General features: G+C 53.6%; 2 protein-coding genes across 3 annotated transcripts; both read right to left on the minus strand.

Moving 5' to 3' along the window:
• Positions 1-168: 168 nt before the first annotated feature.
• Positions 169-21,063, minus strand: ACACB (acetyl-CoA carboxylase beta). 2 transcript variants are annotated; one of them, XM_042829162.1, is made up of 53 exons: positions 20,885-21,063; positions 19,755-20,163; positions 18,258-18,390; positions 17,961-18,099; positions 17,715-17,824; positions 17,239-17,320; positions 16,930-17,028; positions 16,552-16,661; positions 16,230-16,340; positions 15,848-16,057; positions 15,382-15,552; positions 15,037-15,198; positions 14,697-14,860; positions 13,998-14,148; positions 13,816-13,919; positions 13,132-13,213; positions 12,530-12,675; positions 12,310-12,460; positions 12,095-12,229; positions 11,553-11,699; positions 11,259-11,447; positions 10,945-11,045; positions 10,783-10,871; positions 10,581-10,705; positions 10,076-10,189; positions 9,880-9,993; positions 9,409-9,498; positions 9,193-9,311; positions 8,878-9,036; positions 8,690-8,789; positions 8,482-8,589; positions 8,350-8,406; positions 7,759-7,800; positions 7,473-7,688; positions 7,234-7,389; positions 6,447-6,650; positions 6,197-6,352; positions 5,773-5,895; positions 5,308-5,577; positions 4,917-5,014; positions 4,683-4,803; positions 4,478-4,588; positions 3,932-4,075; positions 3,727-3,847; positions 3,473-3,569; positions 3,201-3,297; positions 2,835-2,970; positions 2,568-2,745; positions 2,225-2,337; positions 1,969-2,123; positions 1,671-1,841; positions 1,266-1,402; positions 169-1,161 (listed from the first exon to the last, which is right to left on the minus strand). In XM_042829162.1, the coding sequence occupies exons 2-53, from the start codon at positions 20,153-20,155 to the stop codon at positions 1,035-1,037; spliced, it is 7,146 nt and encodes a 2,381-aa protein (XP_042685096.1). In that variant the 5' UTR covers positions 20,156-20,163; positions 20,885-21,063; the 3' UTR covers positions 169-1,034. The 2 variants fall into 2 exon arrangements, with proteins under 2 accessions (XP_042685096.1, XP_042685098.1); XM_042829164.1 differs by lacking the exon at positions 19,755-20,163.
• Positions 21,064-21,367: 304 nt separating this feature from the next.
• On the minus strand, positions 21,368-25,094 carry UNG (uracil DNA glycosylase). The gene is made up of 7 exons (XM_042828940.1): positions 24,951-25,094; positions 24,179-24,379; positions 23,990-24,085; positions 23,387-23,484; positions 23,174-23,262; positions 22,833-23,011; positions 21,368-22,357 (listed from the first exon to the last, which is right to left on the minus strand). Exons 1-7 carry the CDS (start codon positions 25,038-25,040, stop codon positions 22,217-22,219), a joined length of 894 nt encoding a protein of 297 aa, XP_042684874.1. The 5' UTR covers positions 25,041-25,094; the 3' UTR covers positions 21,368-22,216.
• Positions 25,095-25,105: the final 11 nt, after the last annotated feature.

Consider the following 25,105-nt stretch of genomic DNA (forward strand, 5'->3'; position numbering starts at 1 on the left):
GCTATTCCCTTTTCTTGTGCTGCATGCCGCACAGCAGCAGTCACTATTCCCTTCCTTCTCAGGTCCTGGGTTTATACAGTGACAAAACAAAAGAGCTCAGGAACAGTTTCAGGAACAGAACAAGGAAAAGTTTCCCTTGAGGACAGTGCTCATTTTATTGGTGTTGGTCTGGGTGAATGTTTCCATCACCTCCTGCACAGTGAGCAGCAGCACTCCAAGATCCCTGACAGTGCACTGACTCCTTCCATACCAGAAAGCATCTCCTTGTGTCTTTCTCATCCTCGCTATGAGGTTGAGGAGACCTCCTCCCTGCAGTCCCCAGCATAGACACAACCAAGAAATTGCCAACAAAACCCCATCACATCAGTCCCAGTGCTGCCCTCAAAGCAGCTGTCCCCCCCTTGCACTGTCGCTGTGCTCCCCGCTCAGAGCCACAGCTAAGCCCAGTGTGATGCTCCTGCAACAGAGTGACACAGTCAGCTGACATCCCCACTGATAGCCCTACTGCAGCCAGTCCCAGAACAGCTTGATGTCTTTTCTGGCTGCCAGCTTTTGGTGGTCGTGTCTGCAGACTGCTCCCCAGCGCAGGGAAGGATGGGGACAAATGGCTCCTTGCAGTTCCTGAGTTTGTTTTAAAGCATCAGTTTGAGGCTGATCCTTCCTCAGCAGTATTTATATTTCCTTATGCCAGTGCATGGTCAGTCCCAACACAGTCATACGGAGACCTCTCCCATCGTCCAGCTCCAGCCAGTCTTGTGCAACATCTGGCACTGGTGCTTGTTTAAATGATTAAGGCATGGGCTTGCGACTAAAACACAGTAAAAGATGTTTAATTCTTCTAAAAATCAGCCTCTGCACCAGGTCCAGACTCCAGCTTTGGCTTGGAGCAAGCTTATCTCTGCCAAACCCAGCACCAGATGGAGAAAGCATCTTCATAGCTTAAGGTACAGACATTGGCATCCTTTATTTAGGCACAAAGTGAGAGCCCAAGGTTTCAGCTGGCGGGCTGAGGAACCAGTGCTCCTCCTGCTGGCTCAGGACGGGTTCTCACTGTCCACCGTCGACAGGAGATGGGCGACCTGAGCCTTCTGTGCGCCAGTGATGTGCTGAGCCATCTGGATGATGCAGTCCATGGCCACCTCGGGGTTGGCTTGGACCAGGCTGTGAGGCAGACAGAAGAGTGTGGCTGCCTGGGAGCCCACCACCCGGTGTCCCCAGCACAGGGGACGGCAGTGCCCTCACACACAGCTCCTGCAGCCACTCACCTCCGGATGTGCTTGAGCACGTAGTCCCGTTTCAGGTACTTGATGTTCTCCCGGATGGCTGACTTCCTGCCATCATCCTCCTTCATGTGTTTCTGCAGCCATTCCACCACCACCTGGTTGTTGTCCCAGAGGTATCCCTGGGGAGAGCAGCACCATGAATTGGAGGGGGTCCCATTACTCACATGCTCTGATCCTCCCCCTTCTGCTACATCCTCAGGCTTTTCCTCCCATGGCACAGTGGATAATGGCATTGTCCTCCTCATCCTGCACATACGACACAGCATGTTGCTCCTAACCCATGTAGCAGCCATAGACAGAGGGCTTGGTTTGGAAATCGGAACCCATGAAAGCTTCACAGACTATAGAAAATGCAAAAGATTTAGGTAAAACCAAGGCCCCACATACTTTCTCAGCTCCTTCTGTCTCCATAAACCAGCGCCGCAGCATGGACTGGATGTGGATGTGGCTCAGCTTGCTGTTGGCTTTCAGGATCTCCAGCTTCACCACCTCTTCCAGCAGCAGCCGTCGCAGCCGCCAGTAGAGGAATGAGCGGGCATTCTTCCATTCCAGGATGTCCTGCAGAAACAGGCAGAGCCCACCTTAAGCCTTCACAGAGGAAGATGTGTAAGGGGGAGGTACTCTCCCCTTCACACTGCTGCTGTAAAACCCCTGCAGCAGCCTCTTCCCCAGCCTCCGTGCTCACTGTGATGACGCCTTTCTCCTGCATGCGGCCAGGGGTGTCGTGCAGGTCAGCAAAGTGCACAGCCACCTGGTAATACATGGGCAGCAGGAGCTCCTCCCGGGCCTTGAGCTGCTTCTCCAGCTCCTTGCGCTGCCCCTCAGACAGTTCAGGTGTCCCTGCAGGACATTACCAGCTGTTGTTTCCCAGCAAGGGCCCTGCTTGGTGCTCCCGTCCTAGCCACCCCAAGGCCCATGCGCTGAAGATCCTTTCCCCTTACCCAGCTGCTCCACAAGCTTGGCATAAACCTTATCGATCCTTCTCATGGTCTTCACCAGATCTTTCTTCCTGAACTTGATCTCCACTGTTCCTCCAGGCTCCAGAATGCCACCCCTGGGAAGAAAGTTTGGTAAAGCAAGGACCGATTTGCAGGGGAAAATAAATCCTGGGAAAAGAGGTCACTGCTGATAGGAAAGCATTTCAATTCAGGCAACTTTATCCCCTAAGAATTTGGGACAGAAAACCCGGCAGGGTTTTGTTTCCAGATTGGGACTCTTGGCTGTTCTCCCTTCCAGCTTGCTCTGATGCATGTTAACTTGCACTGGAGAAAACCAGAGGCTGACCTGCTCTCCTTGTCAGCGTAGAGCTCCACATACAGGGGGTTGATGGTGGGGTCCATGACCACCCAGGATCCTCCCCGCAGCTCGGCGTGTGGTGGGATGTACACGAGGACAGGCTGCTTAAAATCCCGCAGGCTATCGACGATGAAGGCACCAAACTTCAGCATTTGGTCATACATGTCTGGGAGACAAAGGGACTCAGTGGCCGGACACCCCGAGTGCTGCAGGAGGGCTGGTGGCACAGCGCAGCAACCTGGGCACCCTGGATACCTTTCATGCCGCTGGAAAAGCCCCTCCAGTTGGCAAAGATCATCAGTGGGAGGTGCTCACGGTTGAAATCCCGAATGGCCTGGGCTGTTTTGAAAGCAGAATCTGGAAACCAGACCTGTCCTGCCTGCTGGATTATCTGGAACAGACAGCGAGCAGCAGAGCTGAGTCTGGGGTCAGAGCCTCCAGGCACAGCAGTCAGCGGCACACAGTGCACGAGAGCTGGAAGGAGACAAAATGAGAGCACCCTGATCTTGCTGCTTTCAAGGGGAGTCAAAACATGCCAAAAGGCCGTGCTAAGCTTTATCCTCACTTGTTCTCCCAGCCTCAGTGCTGTTCCTCTGCTTCATGACAGCACTGAGATCTCACCTTCGCCTCCGAGTCAGGGTTGGCAGGGTCTGCAGGTATTGTCACCTCCACAGTGCGGGTCTCGACAGCAATGACGCCCACAGGGAGACCTCCCAGCCTGCAGAAAGCAGGGCAGCCTCAGTAGCAGCCAATTCCCCTCCATGGTACACCCAGAGAAGTCAACCCCACTGGTCACCATCCCAAAAGCGGTGCCATGGGCAAAGATGACTTGCACTGTGCTCGCGGCATCCGTGCATCAGGGGTTGGGAAGCATCCCCTGCTCACAGCTGTACCTCGCTCTGCCAACCACGACCGTCTGAGCCCACGGCTTCATGATCTCCAGGAAGCTTCCCTGGTCAAAGAAACCACTCTGCCACGTCCCCTTGAGAGCTGCAGAGCACAGAGGGAAGAGGAAAGGCACAACCACGTGCACCTAAGGGCTCCTTGCGCATCAGTGTGCAGCAAAAAGCACAAGGATGGAAGAGTTTGCAGCCACAGGTTGCATTTGGGCACACTGCTGCAGGGGCTTTGGGTTGCTCTCACTCACTTGGATGGGGTCTCCCTGCCAGCATCCACCTGGGGTCGTAAGGGACTTTGGAAGGGACAAAATCGATTTCTCTTTCAATGGGGTCACTTATGGCAATGACAGGCACTGGACTCCGGTTATCCTGTAAGGGGAAGCCCCAAAGGGCAGCTTACCAGCCAAGTACCCCCATAACACCCCACGCCACCATCCTGCAGCACCCTTCTACCTTGGGCATGTAGGAGAGCCACTGCAGGATGGTGTAGACTCCTTCAAAGTCATCTGGGACAGTGATGTGGGAAATACCATTGTTGTGCATGACCTGCACACCTCCCAGCTGGTTATTGGATGTGTAAACTTCACGCCCCAACACCTGAACAGAGAAATATAGATAAGTCTCTGCTAGCACAGGCACTGCCTCTCCAGATCATTTTTTATCCGCCTTTGTCTGGGTGCATTCCCTCTGTTTTGAGGCTGAATTTCCATCTCTGTCTAGCAGGCTGATGTTAAAACCTATTTTAGACACCTGAAGGTTTCAAATCAGCTCAAGGCCACAGAGCTGTGCCCAGAGATGGGTCCTGCTCCTGGCATCACAGCTGAACTGTCCCTGCAACCCAGCACTGGCCCCTAAAGCAACACCAAACACCGGCAGGGTGGCATTTCCTTAACAAACACATTCCATGAGGATCCATGGGGGTGTTCCACCTCTTCCCACAGGATAGGGAAGGGGTAAAGAGACAGCACTGGATGAGGATACGGGCCGCAGGCACGGTACCTTATTGAGAGCTGTGACCCCAGTCAGGATGATGTGGGAGTTCTCCACCTGGATGACACGCTGCCCCAGCCTCACCAGGTACGCACCGATCCCAATGGCACGACAAGTCACCTGGGCACACACACAAGCACATGCAGGGTTGCTGGGACTGTGGGCTGCAGCAGTGATCCTTTCCAGCTCTATTGGGAAAGGGCACAGGTCATACCATGCTGATGGTCACTATTTCATCATAAGCACGACTGGACTCTCCAGCGATGGTGCCAGCAGCTCGCAGGTTTTCCACTCCAAAACCATTATCCTTCCCAATGATGTCCAAGAGGACGTACCTGCAGGAAGGCAGTGCTGCAACGGTGTGGGTAGGACAGGGCAAAACTCACTTCCATGGTGGGGCCAGCAGGACAGTGAGCCAGGATGTGGGGAGACATAGGGCAGGGCTTACCTGGACTCACCCCCTTCCTCCACATGCTCACAGTGCACAGAGTTCATGGCACTGATCCTCGTGTAGTCCTGGGGAGTCAGGTACAGGTACTTGAACCCCTGAAAATACACAGAAGGAGAACGAGCTGCACACTCAGATGGGACATGGCCAGCTCTCCAAACACAACCTCACAGCAGATCAGGAGCAGGGCTGGACAGAGCAGCCATGCCTATACATGTACTTTTATCACCACCCCACCGTGGAAAGTGGAGGGAACCATCCACTGGCATTGGGGATTCTCATTCTCTAGCACTGATCCCACAAGATTTCTCTCTCCTTTTTAGCTCTGGTCCTTCGCCCATTGAGTGCTCTGTTACTTTCTCTGATAACCAAAGGAAAGGTGCCCACACACCTTGTAGGGGTCCTCAGGGTCCACCCAGGCCACCTGGAACATGTGCTTTATTTCATCAGCAAAGCCGATACGCGCACCACTGTTGGCAGCAATGTAGACACGAGGGATGCCTTCAGCCCGTGCCAGCTCCGAGGCTCTCAGGAACACCATGTCCTCCTCCGGCCCAAAGGAGCCAATCATGTGTGTGATGTCATTGCAGATGAGCACGATGTCCCGACCCTTCGGGTACTCAGGTGTCTTCAGCTTCATTTTGAATGCAACCATCCCCACCTGCCCCAAAATGGTACAACGTCACAAGGCTGGCACCTCCCAGAGCTGGAGACTGCACAACTGACAGACAAAGCTGGTTGAGGAGTTTTCAATCCCTTGGGCTTGAAACAAAGCTTGGATCAGGAAGCCACCAGCAGATCCCACCTGTGGCAGCACAGCTTCCCTGCACCCCGCTCCCAAACCCTTCCCTGCTACCTCATTCCCTCCAGGGAGCCTGTTCATCTGCACCAGCTGTCCTTGCGAGTCCAGCACCAGCTCTGTGTATGTCAGGACATCTTTAGGGTGCAGCTCTGAGGAGCCCCACAGCTTGAAGAGAGCCTGCAGAAACACCGTGCATGGGACAGGCTGGAAGAACGGGGCACAAAGCCTGCTGCTGGGACTTGATGTGAGGAGAAGTTGGGGTCTGAATTCTGCACGGAGCCTTATAGTTCACATCCTTTATGAGTACAGCTATGTCAATTTGCAAGAGCTAGGAAGCAGTTTTGAAATGCTTTGTATAATTGAAAATGCAGGCAGTTTGGGCTCTTTTCTTTTTCTCCTTTGCCAGCTCAAAAGGGAAAAGAGGGATAGAAGTGGAAATTCAGTAATTTGGAGTCTCATTCAGCTCAGCCAGACGCACCTGCCTGATCATCTCTGGGAAGTCATACACATAGGTGGTGCCCAAGGACTGTGCCTGGAAGCGCTTGGCCTGGAGCAGGTCCTTGGTGACATAGGGGGTATTGATGAGCATGCCATGCTGTGCCCCTTGTTTGTCCCCATATGACTGGAACATGATCTGTAAAGGAGGGCAGAGCGTTGGCTGCCTCCCTGCGGACATGGGAGCAGCTCAGAGAGGTCGTGGAGGGGCTCCCACTTTCTGCAGTACTCACATTGCCGGTGCTGGGGTCCCTCACTTCCTTGTAGAGGCTGATGTCCAGGTAGTAGCCAGACTCGTTGGTCAGGAAGAGGCGGATGGGGATGGCCGTGGCGGTGGGCGTCAGGCGGATGTTGATCTTCACCTCTGCCTGCAGGACCCGCAGCTTCCAGAGGCGGCTGCCATAGCGCATCACCATGGCCCGGACCGACTCCTCGATCTGGGTGTGGGGCAGCACAGGGGTTGCTCTGCAGCCCCGGGAACACCGTGCATGCGATGCCAAGATTGAAGCAGCCTATTGCACCTCCACCAAATAACCATGTTAGGTTTGCTTTGGGGGATCCCCTTCTCTTTCCTCCTCCTGCTTACCAGGGGCCAGTGCTGTCATTCAGCCTCTCCATTGGGAAGAGGGAAAGCCACTCCTCTACAGCCCCCTTGGCAGACACAGTCATCACTTTCTTGCCATGTGCTGCACAAGGACAGAGCCCACCACTCACCCTTGTGTCCTCCAGCAAATTGCTGCTTACAAAGACCATGCAACAAGTCTTGAGTCACTCAAGACTAAGTGTGAAAGCTCAGCATCTCAGCAAAAAGCCCATCTCAGCAAAGAGCGAACAAGCCCACAAACGTGGAATTAAACTGCAGGAGCTTCTGGGACTTGCCAAATCAATCCCCTGTCCACGACTGAGTGTACACTAGACAGGACCAGGTCCAATAGACAGCATGGAGGGTGGCACAGGGGATGAGGCAGCCTCCATCCCACCACTCTGATACACAGCGAAGCAGGACACCCAGAAATGTACCTTGGAAGGGTCCATGACAACGGTGGGGACAAAGTTGAGGAAGATGTGGTTGCAGTCAGTGCGAACGCTGGTGTTGTTGAAGGCCACCTCCAGCTCATCCATCACCTCCAGGAGCAAGCGCTCACCCTCGTTCTGCAGGTACTCAAAGGAGGCCTCCTGCAGTGCATGAAGAGGTTACAAGATCTCCTTGAGGACAGGTAGGCAGCAGTGAAGGGCGGCCTCGCAGCTCCCAGCCTTGCCTTGGTGATGAGGTCTGAGTGCCGCACAATGGCGCGGATGAAGAAGCGATAGTCAGTGGCCTCGGTGCCCGCCTGCACTTTGGCTGCCCCCAGGTAGAGGTGCATCTTGTGGTTGGCACAGGGGATGGCTGTCAGGTCGAAGTTGCGCATGCGGCTCAGCTCCAGCTGGAAGGCCAGCGCCGGCTCCAGGTGCCGGTAGATGCGGTCCTCTGCAAACTGGTGCAGTGTGGGGTGAGGGAGCCGTACAAACAGACCTCGCTCCTTCCCTGCTGGGGGACAGCTTTACCTCATCCCTGGCTCTGAATGTGAAAAACTTCGGGAATTCTCTCTAGGGAAGAAAAGGGGAAAGACAAGATGATGTGAATAAAGCTGGAATGCGGTGGCTTTTTCTGTTCTGTAGTGGAGTCACTTGATATAAAAAGCAATGTAAGTCTTCCACCCACAATGGGTGCTAGAAGTAATGGATGCCCTTAAGGGCAATTAAGAGGTATGGAGGGACCACACAGGAACCACACGTAACTGGAGATGTTAGCAGCATGAAGGATAACACCAGAGATAAATCACTCATTGAATGCTCTGTTCATCAATTCCCATCTCTCCCTCCCAGTGCCAGGAACATGTATCTCTCTGCTTTGAGTACAGAGTATTTCCAGACATCACTATGGGCTTTAGGGAGACAGAGGCCCCATCTCTGGAAGGATGGTCAGGGTCAGGGGACGGGGCTCTGAGCACTGATGGAGCTGTGGGTGCCCCTGTGCACTGCAGGCAGTGGGACCAGATGGTCTTCAAGAGTCCCTTCTGACTCAAACCATTGTATGATTCTGTGAGAAGCGTAACGTTCCTAAAGCCACCCTGTCAGCATTCAGTCTGCACTGACCTGCTGGGCAATGAGAAACGTGATTCTTCGGAGACCACAGTCAACAAGGATGTTTTTCTGCATGGAAGCAGATGAGAAGGTCAGAGCATGGCCAGCCCAACAGGGAGGCAGGGAATGTGCCATGAAACGCACCTTGGACTGGGCAAAAGCTCTGAAGATAGGCACCAGCTTCTCATCCTCGGCATGGTCTGCCCGGCGGAGCGCAATGTTAAGGATGTGGATTGGTTCCTCATGGGTGTTCTGGCAACGAGAGCCTTGCTCAGCCCTTTTGCCCCAGCACAGTCATGCTGCCATCATCCCTGCACCATCCAGAGTGGGAAAGCAGCACTACTGTGCCCACCTTGGCATCCTCCTCCCCATAGATGGTGGTTCGTGCCTCGCTGAAGAGGGAGCTCTCCAAAGGTGGGTCAGCAAAGCAAGAGATCACTTCATCAAAGTTCCTGCCCAAACAGTGGGGTGAGAAACCAGCGCTTCGTCCCACAGCCCATGGGGACAGCACCACAGCCAGGAGTGTCCCTGCATTCCCACCTTGTGAAGTCCTCAAATTTGTCGAAGGCCACCATGGCTCCCATCCGTTGGCTCAGGGGGGAAAAGCCACTGTCCATGAAGAGCTCAGTGCTGTGCCGAGCCAGGTCGGGGTTGGAGATGCTGATGGGGACAGACATCCTGCGTGGGGCAGAGAGGTGGCTGTCAGCCACCATAGATCCTGTGTGAGACCACAATCCAGAGAGGGCTCATCCAGCACCCCCCTCCCAGGGTTCCCAGGCATTGAGGAAGCAAATCCAGAAAATTTGCAGAAGAGATCTCATAGGGGGAGTGGGCAGAAGGGTGAAGGTGCCGTACCTGTTTGGGTGAGAGAAGGGCAGCATGAACTGGAACTCTACCAGGCAGGTGCCATCTGAGAGCTGCCTGTGCTGCAGGCTGTTCAGCTCATAGGCAATGTACCCACGTCGCACGTACACCTGGGAAGGAGGTGATGGGGTGTAGATGTGGGTACCACTGAATCTGCACACACCTGCACCCCTGGGGGCTCACTGCCCTGTGTGCCCCCACCCTCACCTCCAGCGCTGCCATGCGCACAACCTGGTTGTCGTGGTAGAAGAAGAAAGGAAGCACGTCAAAGATGGTGGTTTCTGAGAGGATCAGTTTCTAGGAGGAGAAGGCAACGTTTAGGGCAAAGATGGAACAGAACCTCTCCTTACTCAGCTACAGGGAAGGAGAAGGTACATCCCAGTGGCATCTATCAATAAAGGCTGCACAGGAATCAACACCTATGTGCTGGGATGCTCAGCCCACCGTAGGGACACTGCCAGATCCAGGCACGGACCCAGACATCAGCGGTGCAGGAAGCAGGAAACTGGAACCAGCAGCAATGGGGCACATCCCAACTTTGCTTTGCACAGGGGCTGACACTGCAGCAAGGCTTTAATGCATTTCTTTGCTATTTTTCAAGCTTAACCCATTTGCAGACCGAACCTCAAAGCTAAGCAAAGCAAAATTCTCATTGTGAGGAAAAGTGAGGTTCCCAACCTTCAGATTTTCAGGGCAGAACTCATGTCCATACATGTCGATAGCAGAGAGGAATATGGACTCCACCTGGTTGTGCCGCAGCTCATAGGAGGGCAAGTGAGAGGCAATGAGAACCTGCAAGAAGAAAGGTGACCGGGAGCACTGGGATGGGGTTGGGAGATGGGAACAGGGGTAAGACAGCACGGTGCTTGCTGACCTGCCGGGCTCTCAGTGCCACTTTGGAGTGTTCTGTCTTACTGAGCTGTGTCAGTTCATGCAGGATGGCTGCCAGCTCATCTGTCAGCGTGGGTTCTCGGCCGCACAGCTGGTCCTGCAATGCACCACCTCAAGGTTTGACTCAGCTCCTTACTGCCCCATGTAAACAGCAGGGGCGAGATCCCATGTGGGGAACAAGGATGAAACACAGCAAAACTCTGCTTTTTGAGCCCAGTGCAGCAAAGCAATGCTAAGCAAGGGACAAGATGACCCCTTACCAAGCAACTGCATGGCCAAAAAGGAATGGATTCTTGAATGCAACCCCCCAAATCTGGGTTTACACTGAGTAGAGAAATACCAGCTTATTAAGCTTCTGCCTGCTTTTGAGGGAAAAGCATGGGGCTGTGATGGCTTCAGGCAGCTGAGCACTGTGGCAGCCACGTCCCGTTCACAGTGATAAGGCTTATGGGCTTTTCCCTGTCTCAGGCTTTTGCTGCCACACTTACAATTAACATGGTCACCAGCAGGTTCTTCTTTGCCACCTGGGCATGGGAGAAGATGCTCTCCAGCACCGGGGTCATGTCAGGTTTGTACTGCTCCCGCAGGCTGATGACACACTTGTCGTAGTGAGCTATGGGGCAGAGCATCGTGAGCCTTGCAGCTCCCCTAGGAGCCCTATAGCTCCTGCCCACGGTCCCAAGCCCTCACCTTGCTGGAACTGTGTCTCCACTTGCAGGTAGCGTCTCAGCAGGTCCAGCACCACCGCCTTCATGTAGCCACGGATGCCGCTACGGTACCTGGGCAGCAAAGAGCCCAGCATGCTGCAAAGGGGTGGCGATGGGCTGGGGGCAAGGAGGGCACGAGGCTCACCTCTGCACCAGCTGCACCACACTCTGCGTGTTCATGAAGAAGACCTCCCGCTCAGCCTTCCTCTGCAGTGTGGCTGCGTGGGTATCCAGCACATTGGCAATCTGAAAGGAGAGGACGCAGGGTCTAGCACCGCTCAAGGACAGCGAGGCAGTGCACAGTGGCTTTCAAGTTTGTTTTTTCACTTTCCCCTAAGCAAAATATGCAATATGACCCATCACTCTTTTACGTCTTTATATCATCTCCCAGCAAGACAAATGCAGGCTGAAGCTCCTGGCTAGCTCTAGCTAGAGGGGAGGCAAAGGCAAGCTGCTCACCTGCTGGCTGGGGAAGCGGCAGAGTACAGAGGTGATGTTGCTGGCATACTGAGCCATCACTTTCCGGATCGACTTCTCCACTGAGAGAGGGATTCTTCCTGAAATGCTCGTCATGATTTCCTGCAGCTCCAGGAGGGGCAGGGAGGGGTCCCGCAGAGTCTTCATCAGCTGTGCCACCCATTCCTTCACCTGCAAGGAGCAGAAGTGGTGAAGCCCAGCAGCCCCAGTGTCATATATCTTGCAGGGCATGTGGGTTGCCAGGAGCAGAGGATGCTCCTTGCCCTGGGCACCCACCTTGGTGCTGAAGTAGGGCTCGGGCAGGCAGTACCCATTCATGACATTGGTGAGGTTGTCAAGCACGTTGCGCAGAACCTGGTGCTGCTTCTCACCAGTAATGGAGAGGGTCTGTTGTGCTGGGAGCCCCCCTGTGAATGGCTGTGCCTGGAGAGAGCAAACAGGGTATTTGTACTAGATTGCTCCCAACATTGTGTGGGGCCCCCAAAAATTGCAGCTGCCCCAACAGGAAGCTGCATCACCCCTCCAGCATCTGTTTGTTTGAAGGAAGCACATAATGGTCAGCTTCACGTTTCTGCCAGTATCTCATCACGAGAAAGATGCAGAAAAACCATAAGTGTGCATTTATGGAAGCACGCACAGGCTGCTTATGTAGTGCCACACTGGGGAGCAGCTACCTGAGCTCCAGCACAGCCACCCAGGGATGCAGCATGGGCATGCAGTGCTGTTCCAGGACAACAGCACATCCCCACCTGTGCCCCAAAGAGTGGCTGCTCAGCTCCATGCCTCAACCACCGCCCCCTGCTGTCCTTCAGACTCACAGACTGCACTTTGGTGGGGTCATCCAGCTGGAGCTGTGCAATGACACAGCCTGCCTCCAGCAGCGCACCCGGCCGCTTGACATAGTGCACCCTGCCTGCCTCCTCCACCGTCAGCGTCATGATGATCTTCATCACCTGCACCAGGATGGGCAAAGCTGTCACCCACTGCTGCTTTGATCTTGAGCCACGTGGCAGAGCTGCAGGAATGCACTCACCTCAATCTCTGCAAAAACACTCCCCTTGTCAACGTGGCCGCCATCATCCACCGTGTACTGCAGCAGCTTTCCTGCAGATGGGGAGCGCAGCACCGTTGGGTCCTTCTGCTTTTCAAAGTCACACGTTTTGTTGCCAATCGTGATCCGGTACCTTCAGAAAAGGGGAATGTGTCACCACAGCCCCGAGGCTGCTGGGACCTGGGGCCCAGCGAGGAGGTACCTGTCGATCTCCTCCTTCATGTAGGTGGTGTAGCTGTTGCCATCATAGGAGAGCAGCAGCCCGCCGTCGGTCAGCCGGTGCACATCTATCTCGATGTGAGTGTGGTTCATGATGATGACATACGTTGTCAAGGACTGCCGGGCAACCTGTGGGCAGCAGCCAGAGACACCATTTTTTAGGATGTTTCCCCATGAAGTTAACTTACTGGGGGTTGGAACTATGTAATCCTTAAGGTCCCTTGCAAGCCAAGGAGATAAAGATCTCCTTATAGAATGGTAAACATTGGAGAAGCCCTCCTAGATCACCAAGTCCAATTCCAGCCCATCACCACCGTGCCCACTGACCACGTCCTTCAGTGCCACATCCACCCTTTTCTTCATCATATTATGATGCTTCTTGATTGTGTTAAGATCAGGGCAATGGGATGTATGCAAATGCCTGCCTTTTTAAAACGAGGCTATCAACCTCATTTCCTATGCTGCATATTTTTAAATGACAACCTTGTATTCATTGTGTGTTTATGCTCCTTCCATCAGCAGAACACATGTCCCCATACTGGGGAGCAGCCAGCACTGCTGGGAGGAGCACAGCACAGTCCCTACCTGGAGAACATATTTCATGCCCTCGTAGATGAGCTCCACGTCGACAATGTTCAGCAAGGAGGCTGCTGGCAGCACCTGGCCCCTAAAACACATCAGTGAGGTCAGGCACCACCAGGGTTTCATTTCTCGCCTGTGCAAAGCGGCAGGCAGCCAAGTGGGCCATGTGTCAGCAGTGCTGCTGGTGTCAGGTCACATGGGGAAGGTGACCAGAGGGGACAGGCATCTGTTTGTACACAGCCCACGTGTGCACCTCTTACAGAGCAGGGCAGAGACCGGCAAAACACACTCAGATAAAGGCCTGTGGGAGCCCCAGGTGTCCTTGTCGAGGAATAACCTTGGTGTTCAAGTGCAAATCAGGAGCAAGCTGCATTCAGCTCAGCTGCTTTCCCTGAAATGCCACTTTCACAACTATGTGAAACATTGCGCTTCTCTACAGATAAAGCAACGTGGAGAAGGCAGAGCCCTGAAGGCACATCAAGTCCTGAGGCACTGCTGCACTGAGACACCACCTCCAAATTTGCAAAGCAAAAGAGGGAAAGAGGATGGCCAAGGCAGAGAAGAACAGAGGTCTCTGTGCTTGCAGGAGCCACGCCAGCTTCCAGTAGCAGAACATGCTCTCCTGTGTCCCCTGCACCCGCAGACATCAGGTCCCACCACCCAACATGGGCAGCTCCCACCCTGCACCTCTCCAGCGAGTGCAGGAAGTCAGTCATGCACGTCCTGAAGGCAGCATCTGCGACGTTCAGAGCACCACAGACAACACCCAGCATCGTGTCCGGCTTCTCTGCCTGGAGGGGTGACGATAAAGGACTTGGTATCTTCCCACAGAAGGTGACCCAGAGGTGGTAGGGGCCCATCTCCCCCACCTGCACTTTCTCAGCAATCAGATGGTCCAGCCAGCTGGTGTCGATCTCATTGCTCTGGAAGCTCTCTGTCTCCAAAAGTTTTATCAGGTATTCCACTGTGGTGCGGAAATCCCCACGGATGGAGAGCTCTTTCAAGGCCACCACCATATTCCTTTCAGGGAGATAAAACCTCCATTAATGACCGAGCAGGGCACTGCACCCTTCCCCTGCTTTCAGAGTTGTCCCCAAACACTTCAGACACCAGGAGCTGCACCTGGTTTCCACCCTCCACAAAGAACAGGCTGTAGAGACTGTTTAAGTGTCTCCATGGCCCATCAGCATATCAAAAGGCTGTTACGCAGCAGCCAAAAGCTGCAGGATGAAGACACAGAGATGGGGTGAACACCTCACCCTGAATGCTACAGCATCCAGATAAAATATCCCTGCAGGGTAGGAAAGGGACAACCCCGTGCACTTAAATACCCAAGACAATTCCATTTCATGTTGCTTAATTACTGCTCAACAGCAGCAAGAACTGCCCATCTTTAAGGCACCATAACATCATTGCGGTTTGAAAACTTTGGCTTTCATCAGACAGCTTCCACAACGCCAATAAGCAGATCAGCACAGCAGCACTACAACCTGAGAGAAGAGCCAGCTTTTCTGGCTTATGCATCTACTAGGAATCTTTCCCCTTCCAGCCCCAGCTGCCACACTCACGAGATGGCCTCCTCTCTGTTCTCTCCCCATGAGAAGCAGTGTCCAAACTGGGAATCAGCAAATTCGTGCAGCCCCCCAGCAGCTGCCACGCTGAAGTACCCCCAGACATTCTTGCTGCTGCGGAAATTCAATTCCTGCACTGTCCCTGAACTGGGCTTGAAACCCTAAACAAAGAGCAGAAAGCACTGAGAAAGAAGTCTTGGACCCCATGCATGTGTAAATAAGAGGAAGGAGGAACCCCTCTGTGTTTTATGAAGGTTTCACTGACCCCATGGGCTGAGTTCCCATCAGTGCTGTCCCACTGATGAGGACAACAGGTCCCCCTGTCCTCACAGCTCACCTCCTCAGGGTTCTCACTGGTGATGCGAGCGGCAATGACGTGGCCTCTGGGCACGGGGGGGTTGGCAGGGTTGTTGAAGCAGATGGGAGTATCGCCCCATGGGCTCTCCCCATACAGCAGTCGGATGTCTTTTATCCTATGTAAGGGGATGCCCATGGCAATCTGTACAAAGAGCAAGGAAGAGAACTTGAGCCGTTAGTGCAAGGCTTTAGCATCACACATACAGCTTTTGGAACTAGAGGAAGAGCAGCTAAGCTGCAAACAGCTCCTCCAGGCAGAGAGCCAGAGGTAAAGGGGAGACACTGCATTGCTTCTGCCTGCACCCTCCATGCTGCATTCAGGTACCTGGAGCTGGGCAGCAGGGAGGTTCACATCTGCGATCATCTCTGTGCAAGGGTGCTCGACCTGCAGGCGTGGGTTCAGCTCGAGGAAGTGGAAGCTCCCATCTTCACTGTAGAGGTACTCGACAGTGCCTGTGCTCACGTAGCCCACCATCTGTGCCAGGCGTACGGCGCACTGCAGGACCATGAAACCACAGCACTGAGAAACAACCACTGCAGAGCCAGGGCTGTGCCAGGCAACGGGGCAGTAACGTCCTTGCATGGAGCAAGGACACAAAGAGGACCAACAGTTGTCTTCGGGAAGGACGGGGAAGAAGAATGCTGCCCCAATGTGCTCACAAGTCCAAGCTTGCTCGTATCATGGAATCCCTCCCTTCCTTAGGAGTCACAGGTGCCTCAAACCACAACAAATCCAGCAAAGGTCATTTTCTCATTAAATTCCAAGCCACCTGAAGACCAGGGTCACCCACCTTCTCCATCACCTCGATGACAGCAGGAGCTGCAGTGGTGACGGGTGCCTCCTCGATGATCTTCTGGTGCCGGCGCTGGATGGAGCAGTCACGGCCGAAGAGGGAGATGGCATTGCCATACTCATCAGCCAGCACCTGCACCTCCAGGTGCCGCGCATGCTGGGCCAGCTTCATCAGGAAGATGGGGGACCCAGGTGCCTCTGCCTGCACCTGTGGAGGGGAGAGGTTCACACTTTGGCTCTGTGCTCTGAAATTTACCCCAAGTCCCACAGAAAGCCCAGCAGGGAAGCACAGGATGCATGGGGTAGGAGCAAAACCCTAGTGTGTCCCAGCCTGTCTGAGGGGATGGGATTGGAACAGAACAGGTGCTCTGGGCACCTACCTGTCGGAAACAGGTCCCAAACTCTTCTGCTGCCTCCACTTTGCGGATGCCTTTGCCCCCACCTCCTTCTGCTGCCTTGATCATCAGTGGGTACCCGATCCTCTTGGCCACCTGAGGGGGACAAGGATTGGTGTGGCCATAGTGCTCTGGAGCCCACCTGGATCACCCAGAGCTGCACCAGCACAGGGGAACAAATTGCTACCAAAACACTCTTGTATCGCTGTTGTATGGGCTGGGAGCCCAAAAGGGCTGGAGCTTGTAGTCTCCAAAGAGAAATAATGGCACGCAAGAGAAAACTGGCTGCTCATGCACTCAGCTTTACCTCCAGGCCTTCTTCCACATCCTTCACGCAGCCCTGTCTGTATGTCTCGATGGGAATGCTGATCATCTGCTGATCCTTCTGGTCCTCCTCAGACCACTGGGCCACCAGACCTGCAGGCATACTTGGGCTATAGTCACCACAGAAGCAGTAGGGCCACCCTGGGGACAGCATGCTGGGAACCCCATGTGGTATATATCACTTCCTGTGTGTCTGTGCACCCCTGCCCAAACCAACAGCTGCTCAGCTGCCATGAGATCCCCAGTATCTGCAGCCCGCTTGGGCTAGGGGCCCCATGTCAGTGTTTTCTTTGGGGAAAGGGAAGCAAAGAGGGAGAAATCACTACAGAGAGGGTGCACGGAGCTGCAGTGAAGGTCTTACCACTCCCACTCCATGGCAGCGTTGGTATCTGGACTGTCTGAGCCACGATGGTAGAGGCAACTTTATCCCCCAGTGCCCACATGGCATCGCTGGGGGGACCTGTGGACAGGGAAAGAAGGGATGAGCAGGGCCAGCCTGGAAGCTGGGATAGCTCCAGGAAAATGGCCTGGGGACTGCCACACTGCAGGACACACGAAAATGGGCAGATGCACACATGGAACTGGTGTCACTGGGGATCAAGAATACACACTCCCACTATCCCAGAGTCCACATCTCCCTACAAACAAGGTAAAAGCAGCAAGACCTTACCTAGGAAAGCTATCCCATTTTTCTGCAGCAGTTCTGGCAGCTTGGGGTTTTCCGAGGCATGTCCCCAGCCGGCCCATACCGCCTGGCACAAGAGAAGGAGCAGCACGAGCAGTTATCTCCTGCCCCAGCATCCTCCCTTAGGCCTTGGCATCATGCCTGGTTCCTCTGTGCAGGGGGAGTATCACTCCATCTTGGAGCACCCCTTGTGCCATCCCTGCTTCCCAACAATTAATTACAGTCTGTGAAAGCCCTGCTGGCACAGGAGGGAGGCATTGAGGCACCAGCATGATTCTAAATCACACTGACAGCAAAGCTTCGTGCTTTTCCCTCTTTTCTGGGCCAGAAGGGTCAAGGGAAACATCCCTGCCAATTTCTACATCATTTTCTTCAGCTTTGCTCTCCTCATAGAACTGGTCATCCCCTAAGTCATAAGGTAAGCCCAGCAAAGAGATGAGAGACCAATTATAAGCTGTTACCTGGACTGGGATCCGTTTGGAAATGTCCACAATCAGCTCCACGTTGGCATAGTTGTTGTTGTTGGCCCCTCCAGGGACAGGCACGTAATGATCTGCCATTCTGATGTACTCTGAAAGACAGCACACAGCAGTGGGGGTCTCCTCACACATCCGGGGAGTGGGAAATCATTTATTCCTGGATCTTGTTACACGGAAGGGGAGTCCACAGTGGGCTGATCAGCCCTGGGATCAGCTGTAAAGAATTACCTGCGTTAGCCTTGAGATCTTCAGGGGTGACCATGACCACAAACCGAATGGCACGCTCATTTCGGAACATCTCATAGGCCCAGCGGCGGATGGAGCGCATGCATTTGACAGCAGCGATGCCATTGTTGGCAATCAGGACCTGCAGGGCCAGGGGCATCGCTAGAGCAAGTGTGGGAGCACAGGAGCTGAACACGGCAATGCAGGGCCTCCGAGGGAGGGTGAAACAGAGGGGATGGCAGCTTCAGATGGAGGCAGCCCAAGGAGGCAGCCCAAGAAGCAAGCAGGCAAGGCAGACACCTTCTCAATGACGCGCGTGCCCCCGAAGCGGGCGATGAACTCAGCAGGCGAGGCCACGGTGAAGTCCCGCTGCAGGTCCATCTTGCGGTGCTCGCGGCTGCGCTTCGCCAGGTGCAGCCCAGACATGCTAGGCCTGCAGGGGGGGTGAAACAATTGGGGAAGCAATTGGGGATGAAAAGAGCATTTTGTCATTTAAACCCTGGGAAAAGCACAGGGGATCCCTAAGGACGTAAAGCAGCAATTTGGATCTTTTGTTATTATTGCATGGCTGGGCTACAAATAAGCAAAGGTAAAAAGACAGTTTACCCTTCTTCTCCCCCTGTGACCTATTTTTGCACTATCAACACATGGCACACTTATTTCAAGGGGAAATGCACTCACAGCCCCCTGGGAGCTCAAGAAATGCTCCATTCTCTCCATCAATTCAAGATATTTTATGAATAGCCACAATTTTACACAGTTTACCAGCATTGTCCCAAGCCCCGTTGCAAAGCCAACACACCCAAGCCATCCTGCAAACTGCACCAACCACCTCTGCCCTGCAGCTTGGGCACCACCAGAAGAGTTCCTCCTGTGTTCTGGTGCAGATGGAAACCAGAGGTGCCTGACATCTCCCAAACTCCCAGCTCAACGAGAAGATACCTTTTGGCTGTGCTGGGCTACGGGGCTGTCAGTTTTCATCATCCTGCAAAGGTCTTTTATTTTAACAGTGGTGAGAGCAGAGAAGGCAGGAGAAGCTGTGCAGCAGTGCTTTGTTTCCAGTTATTTATAATTGTCATCAGCTGTGCTTGCATGGGAAGCTGCTGAGTGCTGCCAGCAGGCAGCACCTCCTGTCCCCCTACACAAATGGCACAGAGCATTGCTGCTGCAGGCTTACGTCATCCTGTAGGCTCTAACTCAAACATGCAGAGGCTTAAGAAGAGGCATCTTGCAAAACTCAGTATTGACAATATAGGAGAAAGCCCTCTCATTTCTACATCTTCTGGCCAAGGGACAAAATAAAAAAGGTTGAGTTTGTAGCTCAGCAAGCACAAGTGCAAGTCAGTTCTTCAGGGCAGAGCTCACTGTAGTACTACTCACAGAGCAAAACTCACTGCTTTTCATTGACTTACACACATAAAAAACCCACCAAAGAACTACACTATTCCCCTCTACAGAAGCAAAGTGCTCACTGCAGCTGAGCCAGACCTGGAGAGTGCAGAGCAACACATGCTTGTGCAAAAGTATGTGCGCATGCAATGCAGTTGCACATGTAAGTGCATGGATAAGTGCACGCGTAGGCACAAAAAAACTCAGATAAACTTGCAGATTTCCATCCCACAAAATGTATCCAGAGATGCTCCTGCATAGAACAGTGAGTTGGAGGGATGGAGACTGCGTGGCAGCACCTGCTGCTGCCTGTCCTGGGGGCTCAGCACTGTGACCACCACCAATCTCACCTCCTTGGGCAGAGAAGCCCCCATGTGCCGATGCCCCCCCAACAGCATTGCATTATACCTTATGCCAACAGTGAATTCCTGCAGAGAAGCCACGGTGGGGGGCTCAGCACCTGTCCCCCCTGCACTGGCCAGGCTGCTGCGGCGGCTGCCCACCCTGAAAGCTGCAGCTATCACCTCATCATCAGAGGAGTTGTCATCAAAGGAGCCCAGCACAAACTTGGCCAGGGTGGGCCTGCGGAGCGCAGTGGGGTTGTACACCACAATCTGCTCCTGCTCCCCCACAGCAGGTTGCTGTGGGGGGCTGGGGACCGGGGGGTTTGGGGAGGCCACCAGCTCCGGGGTGGGAGGTGGGCCTGGGCTCTGCTCAGGAGTCTCATCCTGATTCTTGGTGTTCAAAGTGGACATCTTGGTCAGGATGAGCAGTGCAAAGATCATCAGGAGAGCGGATGCCAGCAACATTCACCACCCTGAGGAGAACATGGAGATGCTCCATGAGTTTTGCTGCACCACAGGCTAAACTCAACCCTCAGGGGCTCCTTTAGGCTCAGCTCTGAGCTCTAACTCATCACCAGCCCCCAGCAGACAGGAAACTTTTGTTTCCCCCAGTGCTCCCTACAGCACCCAGCCCAGTCCCCCAGCATTCCCACACCCCAGCCCACCGTGCCCTCCAGCATTCCCAGCCCACTCTCCTCCATTTTGCTCCTGTGCCCCCCCAGCACTCCCCAAAGCCCCCAACCCACCTTCCCCTGTTCAGTCTGTTAACACATCAAGCAGTTTTTACCTCAGTTAGAAAAACACCTCATGGCAAAAATGTGGGCTAAAATGGGCACCCGGCCACGAGGAAGGGGGTGGGGGAGGAGGGGGCAACAGCCATCAGGCAAGCAGCCCCACAGTGCCCTGAGGTGGAAGGGCTGTTAAACGGAACATTTGGTTCTGTTAGCAGTTACCGGGGAGAGGGGAGGGGGGGGAACTGTCACCCTACCTTCCTCTGGAGGTAATTATTGAGATCGACCCAATGTGAAATCTCAGCACCTCCAAGGTGAATGCCAACACTAGCTTAGTTAAAGGAGGGCTGCAGGGCTCCTCAGACCCCCCCCCGTGCCCCCACAGGGACCCACCTCCCCATTTTAAACCTCAGCATGCCCCCACTCGGGGATCCCCCAGTGCCACCACCACTATCCCACTCACCATCATCTCCGAGCCTGCTGGCGTCCCAAGATGAGCCCAAAGCCAACCCAAAGGGCCACAGCTCTGTGCTGGACCCCCTTTTATCCCCAAGTTGGGACGGTGACCCCCGCAGGGCCTGCAGACTGGGGGCAGCTCCTGACCGCTGCAGGGTTTCACATTTCAGGCCCGCAGCCTGCGCTAGGATCTCCCTCTGCTCTTCACGTGACATTCACGTCAAGCATAAATATTTCCCCGTTAGCACGGCTGGAAAACTTCTGCTGGAAGGAGAGGGTGGAAAGCAGAGACGGGGACATGTGATCCTTGTGGGACAAAGGTGCCATGACAGCTAAGGGGGGGGTTGGGGAGGGTTAGGATGAGCTGCTGCCGTCCCTGTGCCGTCAGCCCCACCACCCACTCCTCTGCTCATTTCCAGCCCTGGAAGATCACAGCACAATGTAAAGAAAAGGATTTTTATTAAAAAAAAAAAAAAAAGAAAAACACACACCAAACCCAACAGATGTGAAGGAAGCTCCACCAACTAGTGCCCCCTCCTGGAGCAAATACAAGGTTTTAAAATGCAACTTTTGAACAAGGCACTTTCATTAAAAGAAAGCATGGAAACAAAGCTGGACTGGACACCCAGAGCTCTCACATTCAGCCAGGAAGAGCCAACAGATTTCTGGCCTCAGAGCAAATAACTTTCTCCTAGGAAGGCAAAGCACAGAAGTATCTCTGTATTAAGATTTAAGATTGTAAATATTCTGAAACATTCAGCCCATCACTTGGCAGCTTGATGGACCAGTATCTCTGCTGGAAGTGGCAGTGAGATCTGCAGGAACCTCCCTCAGTATCATGGAGCTCATCTGGTTAACCCTGAAACCTCAGTGACACACCAGATAAAGGCATATCACCATCAGAGGCTTTAAGTCAGCCTTGGCTCCAGTGGAGACCAGGGACTCCAGTTCCACTCCCATCCACTAACAGATTTGTACAGCAGGATGCAGGGGAGAGGGGAGAAGCAAGGCAGGCTACGTACAGCAGCTGAGCAGCTTCACCTGCAAGAATTCACACCCCTTCACAAGGCTCTCAAAAAACATTCCAGAATGAAAACCAAACAAACTAACATGAAACTGTTTTCCTTTGCCTCAAGCCAGGCTGAGATCCCTTCCAAAAGCAGACAAGTCATTCAAATTTGCTCTGGAAAAAAACTCAAGTCTCTTAGAGTTAGGCCTTTTGTTCCTTGATTGACATCCAGAGGACAATCCTCAGGTCAGCAGAAGTTTCTCAGAAACCAGACAGCCCTTCCAACAGGGCTGTTTGCACCCATCTGGCCCCAGAGCTGATGCTCACAGCTCAGAGCGCTCTCCAATCAATGGGCTTCTTGCCGGACTTCTTTAGGAGCTCATTTGTCTTGGAGAAATGCCGACAGCCAAAAAACCCTCTGTTCACAGACAGAGGGGAAGGGTGAACCGTCTGCAGGACGTGGTGGCGTTTCTGTGAAGGGTGAAGGAAACAGCTCATTAGATCTCTGCTCTTTCAGGGACAAGGTTGGCTGCTCCACGTCATTTAATTTCCTCTCTGCGTTTCCTCAGTCATCAGACCAAGAAAGGAGGGCTGAAGAATTCAGCCATAAAGGCAGAGACTTTTGTCCCACTGAGGACAGGCTGCACAGAAGCAGTAACACCCAGCCCATTTTTCAATTGCTGTTGTCCTAACAGCACTTATTCATGAGATTTTTCCTAGAAATACCAGCTCTGCCATCAGCTGGAGGCTCTTCTGACAACAGAACATTACTCTTGCTCCACTTTTGTTGCTTAATTCTGGCAAAGACCAAGCTAAACAAAAGGGCAATCAAGTTTGGCAGTAGCAGAGTTCAAGCAGGGACTAAAACACAACCCTGTAAAGAAGGCACCCTCTAGCGTCCACCCCGTAACGAGAAACATCAGTGAGCCACTGCACGACCCCATACCCTGTCAATAGAGCTGCCCTTCTTCTGAGCATAAGCTCCCCACAGCATGAAAACAACACCGTGCAGGTTCTTGTTCAGCCAGGAGACCACCACATCTGTGAACTGCTCCCAGCCCTTCTCCTTGTGGGACGTGGCCTGGTGGGCTCGCACCGTGAGGACAGCGTTGAGCAGGAGCACGCCTAGCACACAAACAAAGCCACAGGTTAGCTGCCTTCTGCTTCCCTTGAGAATAAATAATGGGAATATTTTCATCCCAAGGTACTTGCTAGGGCACCCACAATTGATTTTGCTTTACAGATAGGCTCTGCCTAATCACAGATCTGCTTTTTAGGATGCCTTACCCTGCTTGGCCCAGCCAGTCAGATCACCGTGACCAGGATGGGTGAAGTCTTCAATATCAGTAGACAGTTCTTTGTAAATATTTTCCAGACTGAGATCATGGGAGAAAGACAAAAGAATACAAACTATGCATCTGGGACAGACAAACAGTTTGGTAACAGAACCAAAACTAATTTGTTAATGAAAGGAATTTTGTAAGATGGTTACTGCCATACCTGGGAGGAGGTGGAACAGGTTTCTGGACACTGAAACAGAGCCCATGAGCTTGATTAGGTCCGTGATAAGGATCTTGTCCCAAAATTACAACTTTTACCTGGAAGCAGACCGTAATTAGTATTGAATCATATTACTGTTCCCCAAAAAAATGGAAACAAAGGAAAAGCTTGCATACAGGCTCTATCCTAGAACAAATGCAGACAAAAAAAACAACCAGTAACTGCCTTTCAATCACTGACACTATATGCAAGTTAAGAAACAGCCCCTACCAGAGGCTAACACCACAGCTGTGCTGCCAAGATTATGGAAATGCTTTGAGTGCAAAACAACAAAGTTTACACAAATCCACAATCCACTTGATGAATGTTTCCAAAGAAGCTTTTTGAGTTTTGAATTCTATGCCACATTCACTGTGAAACTAAAGGCCACACACACAGCTTATTCGCGAGGCATTACCTTAAACACTACCATGCATATCTCTGTATTACAGTTCATTAGATAGGAGAAAATCCAAGATGCACGAGACCCCAAATCAGGCCCCACCCTCCCACGAGCCCCACCCCTAAGGCACTTCAGATCCAAACCACCCACATCCTACTCACATCCCTGATGTCACACATCTGTGTCCAGGTGAAGACCTGCTCTGGAGGCGGGTACACCGTGTGTTTCTTCCTCTCCTCGGCCACAAATGCCATCAGCTGCAGGCAGAACAAGGGGATCAGCACAGGGGGATCAACACAGGGGTAGCACCGGGGCAGCAGCACGGTGCGGGGCCAGCCCTAGACACTCACGTCCACGAAGTAGGGCTTGGTGAACTCTGCCGCCAGCTGCCGCCGCCAGCTCTCCCCAAAGCCCGGAGGAACGTTACGCTCGTTCAGCCGCCGCAGTGCCAACTCTTTGTTTCTGCGCATTCGCTCCAGCTGCTCAGGGCTCAGCGCTGAGGCCCTCCCCGCTTCATGATCCGAGGTTTTCTGCCTCTTAGCGGCATCGTCCTGCAAACGGCGAGAGAAAAGACCGCTGCAGAGCGGGCGCAAAGAGGCGCGGCCCAGCCGCTTGCCCAGCAGCAGCCCTGAGACCGCCATGCCACAATCCGGCCCTCCCTACAACACACGTGCTTTTCTCGCGGCAAAACAGCGACAGATCTGTCCCGATTGGTCACCGCGCCCTAAGAGGGCCCGCCCACAAGCGCGGCTCTGATCCCGCGCTCTCCCATTGGCCAGCGTAAAAATATCCGCTTATTTCTATTGGCTCTCGACGGGAGTAGTGTGCTAGTCTGCCTAGCAATCGTGACGTAAACAAGCCTGCAACGCCTATTGGATGTTATTGGTTGCTCAGTCAGGCGTGCAGAACCGCGGGATTTTGGAAGCGGCTCCCAACGGCCGCTAGCACCTCACCCCCCACACAGGCACCGCGCCCCTTCAACAGCCAACCCCCAGCTCTCGGCAGCTCTTGCCAGCTCTCGGCAACCCCCTCCTCACCAGCCCCCCGTGCCCTGCGCAGCTCTCGGCCACCTCCAGCGTCCAGAATGCTCCTTTACCCCTATAGCCTCCACCACACAGTTACCTCAGTACCACCGCCAGGCTCTGGAGAGCGGCTGCGTTTCCTCGGCGGTGCGGTGCTGAAGAAACAATGTAGCGTCTTCTGCCCGATCATAGCTGCGGCAGTGCCGGAGGGAGGACAATAGCAGCAGAACCGGCGCGAAAAGGTGGTCGAAGGGG

The sequence above is a fragment of the Centrocercus urophasianus genome, unplaced genomic scaffold, assembly GCF_019232065.1.
Source record: "Centrocercus urophasianus isolate 14NV4802_14NV808 unplaced genomic scaffold, USGS_Curo_1.0 seq_30, whole genome shotgun sequence".
NCBI lineage: Eukaryota > Metazoa > Chordata > Aves > Galliformes > Phasianidae > Centrocercus > Centrocercus urophasianus.